The sequence below is a fragment of the Lolium perenne genome, chromosome 4, assembly GCF_019359855.2.
Source record: "Lolium perenne isolate Kyuss_39 chromosome 4, Kyuss_2.0, whole genome shotgun sequence".
Classification (NCBI taxonomy): Eukaryota; Viridiplantae; Streptophyta; class Magnoliopsida; order Poales; family Poaceae; genus Lolium; species Lolium perenne.
This window is the reverse complement of record NC_067247.2, coordinates 394,508,616-394,518,564: the sequence shown is the minus strand read 5'-3', so window position 1 is coordinate 394,518,564 and position 9,949 is coordinate 394,508,616. Positions and strand designations below refer to the sequence as shown.

General features: G+C 43.5%; 1 protein-coding gene across 1 annotated transcript; it reads left to right on the top strand.

The window, feature by feature from the left end:
• Positions 1–2,198: 2,198 nt before the first annotated feature.
• Positions 2,199–9,683, top strand: LOC127297550 (uncharacterized). The gene is made up of 20 exons (XM_051327874.1): positions 2,199–2,396; positions 2,471–2,745; positions 2,845–2,938; positions 3,035–3,117; positions 3,201–3,421; positions 3,551–3,689; positions 3,827–3,909; positions 4,043–4,255; positions 4,342–4,695; positions 4,782–4,953; positions 6,363–6,554; positions 6,640–6,846; positions 6,941–7,033; positions 7,133–7,332; positions 7,492–8,007; positions 8,093–8,173; positions 8,261–8,346; positions 8,430–9,080; positions 9,192–9,342; positions 9,455–9,683. Exons 1-20 carry the CDS (start codon positions 2,297–2,299, stop codon positions 9,546–9,548), a joined length of 4,005 nt encoding a protein of 1,334 aa, XP_051183834.1. The 5' UTR covers positions 2,199–2,296; the 3' UTR covers positions 9,549–9,683.
• Positions 9,684–9,949: the final 266 nt, after the last annotated feature.

The window sequence follows — 9,949 nt, the reverse complement described above, 5'->3', positions numbered from 1 at the left end:
TTCGCCTCAACAGCTTCATAAAAGGTGACATGGAAAAATATTGGTGAGCCTTTGATCAAATACAAGTTTTTGATCAAATGCTCGGGGGCTACTTTGAAAAAATGAAAAGATCAAGAAAGACAAAAATAGAAATGGCGTGAGCCTATGCTCAAATACAAATATTTGTTCATAGCCTCGGGGGCTACTCCCATCGGGAGCGCTGTTCGCGCACCCGAGAAATTATAAAACTTCGGGAGATAAAGAAAATATAGCGGCATAAGGCGTGGAGCCTACAACCAAGCACAAGTCCTTGGCTGTAGCCTCGGGGGCTACTCCCATCGGGAACGCTGCTCGCGTGCCCGATGAAATCATAAAAAAAAGGAAAAAGAGAGAAGAGAAAGAAAGAGAAAAAGAAAGATAGAAGAGCAAAAGAGTATATTTCGAGTTATAAATAACTCCGCATATACTCCCATCGGGAGAGCAATATAAGTCATCTTTGACTCAATAAAATGTGCCATTCCAACAGCCGAATAAGCACTCGACAATATATTCTCAGAACGCCAAAGTTGCGATCAATTTCTGAATGCCGCAAATTTGCGAAGGTAAGACCCCAGATCCGTTCTGTGTGGCGTGGCGCCGTCTCTGACGTCGGTTTGCTACTTTTATCCGTATCAACAGATACGAAGAAAAATCCTAAAGGTACCCGATAAATTTGACTGGGACTCGACAGAATGGTAAGACCTTAAGCGGCACCTGTCGAAGTTTACACCAGTATCCCGAGATCATGTCCAGGGACGTGATCTTGAAGTAGGTTTTTGCGGATTGCCACTAGAGCAGTTAACTAGTACCTGATCCGTCAGATGAACTAGCCCCAACTACCATTATCCCTGTACAGTATAGAAATTTATGTGAAAAAATATAGAAAAGTTTAAGTTGTCGAATAAAAATAAAAAGTGGAGATTTTCCCTGACTCTACGATTCAAGCAAAATCTCGGGGGCTACTGACATAGGCATCCCCAATGGGCCTGCCGAAGATAGTACCCGGGGTTTACTGAAGGCCCACTACCCGAAGAATAAGAAGATTCGGAAGTCCAAGATGTTATTAAGGAAAGCTAGAGTTGTAATAGGAAGCAGTATTTGTAATCTTGCGGGATGAGTTAGAAACCTTCCCAGACTCTGTAACTTGTACAATATGAATCCCTCGGCTCCGCCTCCTATATAAGGGGGAGTCGAGGGACGAAGAAATCATCGAATCATTGTTTTTCAAACCCTAGTTTCATAATCGTCGAGTACTTTTCGGCTGAAACCTTCGAGATCTACTTGCCCTCTACTTCCAACTAAACCCTAGTCTACAACCCGTAGGCATTGACAAGTTAATACCTTGTCACTTACAAACTTGTTTCATAAAAAATCAACTTATCATGTGACGTGTGTAAAAAAGACAAAGCTCAGTGCTAAAAATAATACTTTTCACAAGATAAGTTTTCTCTTTTTTATATAGACCACAAAAAATATTGGTTTTTTTTGTGGAACTTGACGAACGAACATATATTATGAAGATGTACATGTAAAAAAAATTGTTAAATTTTTTCAACATTTTGAAATATGATATTTTTTTTGTAGAAGGTGCATACGCACCCGAGAGCCGAATTGAATTTCCGCATAAGTTGAAAATATAACCTATTACGATCTGATATAATAAACTTTAAATTGTGGATGTTGATACCTTTTCTAAATATTTGAACAAACTTTAGAAAGTTTTAGTAACCCAAATTGCATGCTCTTCCCCTCGGCGCGATGTTGATCTCATTGAAATGTTGAATAATAATGTCTTCGTTCGCGTATCATCTACATCATTGAGGTTTCCATATACATTATGTTTACATGTGAAGGCGACGAACAATAGTTCTGGGGCCGGGGAAAATAGAATAGCGGCATAGTAGAGTAGCAACAAAGGGCAAAGATAGAGCGCCCGTGGGCTATATATTGGTGAGTTCAGTAGAGGGGACCGTGTATGCAATAATTCCGAACATATTAAAACTGGTAGAAACTAAAAATCACATTCGCCAATGAAAAATACTATCTAAATTAGTGTTTTATACTTTTTGATATTCTTGCAACGTACGGGCATTCAACTAGTAGTAGAGATAGAGATATATAGTAGAGATAGAGATGAAGAATTGCCCGGACGACTCAGGCATCCAGCTGACCGCCGCTACCAACCTCCGAAAGAAGCCCAATCTCGTTGGGCTTGCCCAACGCTTAAACCGCCAAAAAACCCTACTCTGCTCCCCGACTCCTCCTCCTCCTCCGATCCATGGCCGCCGGCGACCACCACCTGCGGCTGGGCTCCTACCTCGGCGACGTCTCCGCGCTCTCCTTCCTCCCCTCCTCCCCCCGCCCTCTCCTCCTCGCCGGTACCTTCCTCTCCCTCCCATCCCCACCCCCATCCTCATCCCCCGCTCGCGCGCGCTCACCTACGCTCACGCAGGGACCGGCTCGGAGCTGCTCGTCTACGATGTCGACGCCGCCAGCCTCGTCGCCTCCTTCAAGGTCTTCGACGGCGTGCGCGTCCACGGCATCCAGCCCCGCGGCGCCCCCAATTGCTCCAGCTCCGACGGGCACGCTGTCGCCGTGTTCGGCGAGAGGAGGGCCAAGCTTCTCAGGCTCCGCGTAGACGCGGACCATGACGGCGGCGTGCGGCTGGAGCTGGAGCAGAGGCTCCCGGGGTTCGACCACTGGGTGCTCGACGCCTGCTTCCTGGAGGTATAATATAATGAGAGCTTGGCCCTCCCATCTAGCTTTCACGCTGGAAAGCTTCATTGTCTCCCTTGTCACTAACGGTGGCTCCTTCGTGAGTTGCAGGTGGATGGGCTGCTCGCGATCGGTCTCAGTGACAATTCGGTGGCACTGTGGGATTTGACGGATCATGCGTTTGTTACACGAGTGAATTCGCCAGGTTCGACGAGTATCCTGCTGTTCTCTTGTCCCCGAAATACCCAAATTCCATCCTCCCCGCCGAAACTTGTACTGATAATTTGTACCCTTGATGCAGAGAAGTGCCTTCTGTACTCGATGAGAATGTGGGGGGACTCTGTCAAGTCCCTCCTCGTGGCATCTGGAACCATTTTAAACGAGGCAAGCCTTCCAGGCTCTAACATCTAGCATAACAAAAAGTTGAGTCAGAATCTTTTTTTTTTACCATTGTATCTGTTCTGCAGATTCTTATTTGGAAATTGGTACCCCGGACCCTGAGTTCCTCCTTGTTACGCACGGACGAGGTGGGAGCTCCTGCTGTTGAGAACCGTGAAAATGTACATTTTAGTGGTAATCGATACATGGCAGTCCATATTGGAAGGCTGAAGGAGCATGAAGGTTCTATATTTCGAATATCTTGGTCCTCTGATGGATCGAAGTTCATGTCCGTCTCTGATGATCGCAGGTTTGGTTCATACTGGCTTTCACTTCTCTGCATTATCTGTGGCAGATTTTTTTCGCTCAAGTATCTAGCTTCTGGAACTTCTGTTTCAAATGCTTGTCTTCTTGTAATATTGCTTCATTATTATTGCAGTGCTCGCATGTGGATGTTAAGTTGCCAGCCACAGAATTTTACAAATCAAGCAGCCAATATTGATAATGTGGACATTATACCGAAACTGACACTTTTTGGACACAGTGCTAGAATTTGGGATTGTTATATATCTGATTCTGTAAGCTTGCCTCACTTTGCTATTCATCTTCTCAATGCTTGAAGGGTCTTTTTCCGCGAGCAAAGTGTAACTTAATTATCTAGCTGTTATTGTAGACTAAATATAGCTTACTGTTTTCAACTGAACTTGCCTTTTAGATAGTTATAACTGCTGGTGAGGATTGTACGTGCTGCATTTGGGACATGGATGGGAAGCTAATCAAAATGTTCAAGGAACACATGTAAGTTGGGCAGATCCACTTGGTTAAAGTGTAAGTCGAGCAGATTAAGTATGAGGGAGTTTGACTACCTTGACTTGCAAGAAGTGCTTCCCTTAGTAAATCCTAATTTGATATACTGCCTCTACTATTACAGTGGCCGGGGTTTATGGCGATGTTTATATGATCCAAGCTCTCTAGTTTTGATTACCGCTGGGTTTGATTCAGCAATCAAAGTGCACCACCTATGTAACTCCTCTTTCCATGACATACTGGAAGAAAAAGTGGCCCCAGATGGTCTGAAATACGAGTCTGAGGTATTTGAGATATCCTCTCCTATAGTTTCAGGACAGTATGGTCCCCTGGATAGGTATGGTGTGCTTCTGTGTTAGATCTTAATCTACAAGTTCAAGTTTAAGCGACAGTTTAATTGATCATTTATTTTGTTTCTCACAGCAAAAGCGAATATGTTCGGTGCCTACACTTTGTGCAAGAAAATGTTCTTTATGTTGCCACAAACAATGGATATCTGCATCATGCTGACCTCTCTGATACAAATGATGTAAGATGGACCGAGGTTATTCAGGTCACTGAGAAAGCACCAATTATATGCATGGATGTCATGACAGTGCACTCAGATTCTTTTGATAAGGACGATATTGTTGCCCTTGGAGATGGCCACGGAAATGTTACTATTGTCTGTTTAACAAGTGGCAATCTTGAGCCTAAAGTAGATTTATCTTTTACCTGGTCAGCTGAAAAGGATCGGCAACTACTAGGACTATATTGGTGCAAGTCACTTGAATGTAGGTTCGTGGAATATTTCATACTTAATATTTTGATTAGAAGGTAATTGTTGTTCTCAGCAGTTTCTCTTTCCTTATTTTCTCTCGCAGCCACATTTTCACTGCTGATCCTAGAGGCGTTCTTAAGTTATGGCACATAAGGAAGGCACTTTCCTCAAATGCCCATGCTCTCACTGCATCTCAAGAAGTTTCACTTGTAGCAGTGTTTGAGTCTCCATTAGGGGCTCGAATCATGTGTTTAGATGTATCACTTCAGGATGAGGTAACTCTATTTTTACTTGTTGCATATCTAACCGAATGCAAAACCATAATAGGAGCTGATCTAGAAAAATATTGAACACCAGATGTTCAATAATTATGACTAGGAACACTGATTATTGAGATAGAATGCCGATATTTTATGTTCTAGGCTTTTAGCCATCAGAAGAAGAGAATGTTACAGTTACGCTGCAAGGAATAAAATTTGTTATCTGATATGATCTATGCCACTCCAATATTCACCAGGAGAAATACCATTACAAAAACTAGAGGTGGAGATATGCCACTCCAAACTCTCCGTACCTCTCTCAATGCCATTTTCTTCACTTGAGAGGATAACTGTTTAAAAAGTACATGTATTTGCACTGCTGTAGTTACCATATTACTCCTGTTAACAACTTTCGGCAACACTTTTGGGTCTTCCGAGCACCAAAAATTCAAATTTTGGCCAATACTTTGAACATCTCAGAAATTCTTAAAAAATAAAGAAAAGGAAAAACAATAGAATGAGTATACTGTTCATATATGAGCCAATTCTGGGCATATATGCACTCTTAAACTGATATTTTAAGTTATGTCCAAAAACTTGTCAAATTTTGCCCAAAAATTTGAACTTGTCAGAAAAATTTGACAAATTTACAGATAATCATAAACAAGTCTACTGTTCTAATATGAGTCAGTTGTGGGCACATATGGTTCCTTGTAATGACATCTGAAGTTCTGTCCACAAACTTCAAAACCATTTACACAAAAATTCGACAGCAATTCAGCAGCACAATTTTACTCAGATTAACAAGCACCGTCCGCCTCTAGCCCTGGCAGCCTCGTCGGCCTACAGCTGCATCTCCGGCAGCGCCTCCAGCCCCGGCCGCGTACAGCTGCATCTCTGGCAGCACCTCCAGGATTGCCTGGGTCTCCGGCAGCGCCCTCCTCCTGCCTGCTCGCCTCTAGCTCTGGCAGCACCGCCTGCCTACAGCCGATGTAGGGCCTCCAGCCGCGGGTGGGGAGGGGGGGGGGGGGGGGTCTCGCCCGTGGTGCCTGCGCCTCCAGCAACGCCCGACTACATTGGTGCCACCGCCGCTAGGGTTCATGACGCTAGCACAAGATGCAACAATAATTCTGGATGCGTAAGGAGTCGGGTTATGCATTAAACATGAGTTTTTATTTCTTTCAAGTGTCCCTACGTGTATGTATAGGGTATGTATGAAAGTATAACTACCGTATATGGTTTGGTAATGGACTGAATGGCATAGGTAGATGTATAAGGAAGTTGTGGCATTTCCCCGAGTCTGGTTTTTGTAAAGGCATATCTCCAACCGGTTAAAATCACAATGGCATAGATCCAATGAACCCTATAAAGAAAAACTACATTAGGTGTGTTATATGGAACTTTACTCCTTATTTTCCATGCAGATCCTTATAGCAGGTGACAAAAAGGGTAACATCGTTGCCTTTCCTTTTAATAAAACATTGGCCGCTCATGATAGCAGTGGGGCACAACAGAAGATACCTTTCTGTGACCGTTTTAAAGGAGCTCATGGCATTTCTAGCGTCACAAGTGTTCATATAACTACCTCAACTTCTGATGATACTCAAATCCACACTGTATGTCCAGATTGTTTTTGTTGTTCTATTTAATGAATTCATGAGCATGGCCTGACATACACTCCCTCCGCTGAACATTTTTTAGACCGGGGGAGATGGCTGTATTTGTTTCTTCAAGTATGGGAGATATGTGAACAACGTTGAATTTGTTGGAATGAGACAATTAAAAGATTTAGGCACCATTCAATCCATCTATGCTGATCATGCCTCTGATACCCAATTGGTTGGTACCTATGCAGTAGGTTTCACCTCTGCAGATTTTGTCATTTGGGACCTTGGAAATGATGCAAAGGTAACTTATTCTGAATAAACCTATCAGTTGGAAGTTTGAATTTGGAAATGGTTGGGTTAATCTGTTAATTTTGGGAAAAATATTGCTGTAATAGATGGTTCAAATTTCCTGCGGAGGATGGCGGCGCCCTTATTCTTATTATCTTGGGATGGTCCCTGAGTATCAAAACTGTTTTGCCTTTGTAAAGGTTTGTTGCCCTTGCTTTGACAGTGTTTTATGAAAGCGTTTTCTTAACTGGTGCTCTGTCCAAAGTTTACACACATCATGTGAATTGACTTCCTGGCAGGACCATAGTATCCACGTTCACAGACACTGGGTACCAGCTCAAGATAAGAAGTTGCTTCCTCAAGTTCTTCATACACAGTTCCACGGAAGAGAAGTGCATTCTCTGTGCTTCATAGATCCAGCAAGCTATTCACATCCTGAGAAGAGCACATATTTGTGTATTGCGACGGGGTGTGAAGATGGAACCGTGCGACTTACAGGGTAAACAATTTATAATAGATACACAACAAACAAAGTTTAATGGAACACAGACGTCTTTCTTATTCACCATGCGTTGCAATGTCTACAAAATATGTGTGTTCATTTCAGGTTCTTTTGTGAACGAGCTGATATATTTTTTGTTCTTGATGTTTATTGCAGATACTCGGCTAGTAATGCTGGAAGATGGCGTTCATCCAAGATGCTGGGGGAGCATGTTGGTGGGTCAGCTGTGAGAGATACGTGCTTCATCGCGAAGACTTACACATTAATAGATAAATCGTGCAACTCTAGTGGAAGTTCTGGCAACATTTTGGTTGAAAACGAGGACACCACTTTCTTATTGATATCTGTTGGATCAAAGCAAGTTCTGACGACTTGGATTCTGCAACCTAGAATTGTGGAGAACAGACAGGTGTGTTCAGGTGATCTAGATTTGGACACCAAGCAAAGCTCAGAATGCTCTGATAATGGTGATTCAGCAGTTACATTTCAGTGGCTATCTACCCACATGCCACCAAAGCTTACCACAAATAGGCTGAAAGCTGGTCATGTAAAACAAAACTTCGTGGAAAGAAATTCCTCTGCACAACCCAATCTGGCTATTATGGATCAGATGGAAAATGATTGGCGTTACCTTTCTGTTACAACATTTCTGTTGAAACATCCGACTACTACGTAAGATATGTTACTTGTCTAGGGTACCTTACATCTTTTGCAGCAAAATGAGGGTAATCTAATCGTAAGCTCTTTGCTGTGTCAGGCTGACAGTATGTTTTGCTGTTGTTGCTTGCTCTGATGCAACAGTTGTTCTCCGTGCTCTTCTTTTGCCTTCTCGGTTATGGTACACACTATGAAATTTCTGAAACGAAGTTCCTGTCTGTGCTACTATTGGCGGTTTCAGTTAGCTATTCCTTTTCTCTGTGTGCAGGTTTGATGTTGCCTTGTTGATTCCACAGACATCTCCAGTTCTCGTTCTACGGCACATTGTCGACGCCTCTAGTGCTCGCTCGGGAGGTCAGTCCTACTTTTCCTTTATTTTATTTTTCCTATTCTGATAATCTTGTTACACATGATGAAATTCACACATTGGCTCTCAGATGATGTTGGTAATGGAGATAGATACATTATCGTGAGTGGATCTACAGATGGTACCATTACTCTCTGGGACCTAACAGACACCATTCATGGCTTTATGCAACTCGTGTCTGAGACTCAGCCACACATGGTTATTGATTGCCAAAAGCGGCCCAAGACAGGAAGAGGGAGTCAAGGTGGCCGTCGTCGGTGGCGATCATTGGCAAACAATTCTGTGAAAAAGGACAGCAAACAGACATTGCCCCCTACTGAGAACGATCTGAATGCCTTGTGTGTTGTCGATGAAAGTTCACATGAAATTTCCGGACCAGAAGAAAATGAGGTTATAACTACCGAGGACACAATGTCAAGTACCCATTCATGTGATGTACCTGAGGTGCAGCCAATGCAGACATTTTCCGGTGTTCACCAGTCAGGCGTTAACTGCGTCCACATCTCGGAGATGGAGCGAGCATGCCCTATAACTGGCATGCCATCTTACTGCATCATTAGCGGTGGTGACGATCAGGCTGTCCAGTGTTTTGTGTTTACGTTAGGATCTCCACAGCAGAGCTGCTCAATGAACAAGGCAAGCCTAAACTCGCCTGCCGACGGTGCACTTACAATACTAAGCCAACACACGGTTCCGTCGGCTCACAGTTCAGCAGTTAAAGGTTTGTATGTCACCTGCTTATATCACTGCCTAGTAGTACAATATTCAGCCTAACTATTTCCCAGCTGTTATTGTAAAGTGGTGATGCAAGCATCTGCATGTTTCCCGTCAGGTATCTGGACGGATGGTGTCTGGGCTTTCTCTACTGGACTTGACCAGAGAATCAGATGCTGGAAGATGGATCCATCCGGCAAATTCATGGAGCATTCCCATGTCATCATCAGCGTGCCTGAGCCAGAAACTCTAGATGTTCACCATGACCGGTGAGGCTTCCCAGTGTTGGTGTTTGTTTTTTCTTGGGAAATTTGTGCATGTTCTCTGTAATGTTTCCATCTTTTCTACTTTCTCACGGTGGTTTGTTGGTTTTCTTGTCAGTGGGAGGGGGAAATACCATATCGCTGTTGCAGGAAGAGGAATGCAGATGGTTGAATTCTCACCGCGGAAAGACGACTCGATGGAGGCAGCATGAATTTAGCCTCGGTGTTGTGTAGTTTCTTCGGGAGCGTCATCTGGATTTTGAGATAATTAGTGATTCTGAAGAAGTGTAATTCTTTTTCTGTGCGATGAGATGAACTAAGATACTTGTCAGGTAATTCTGGTTGTATACTCTCGAGTGCCAGCTGCAAGGCAGAGGTTTGCGCGAAACCCAGAAATTCCTAACGCATGTGCTTTGTGGTGCCTAAACATGTTGCAAAATCTCCCATTCATTGTCAGACAAGAAGAGGCGCTAGACGAGCCCTATAGAGTGGCAGTGTGCAGAACATGGTCAGACGAACCTAGCTTAGCTGGACAGGTGCTGCCGAACCTACACCATGGCCAGATTTTAGATGATTTGTACCTTTCTGTTATTTCTGTAGACTAGCCACCTTT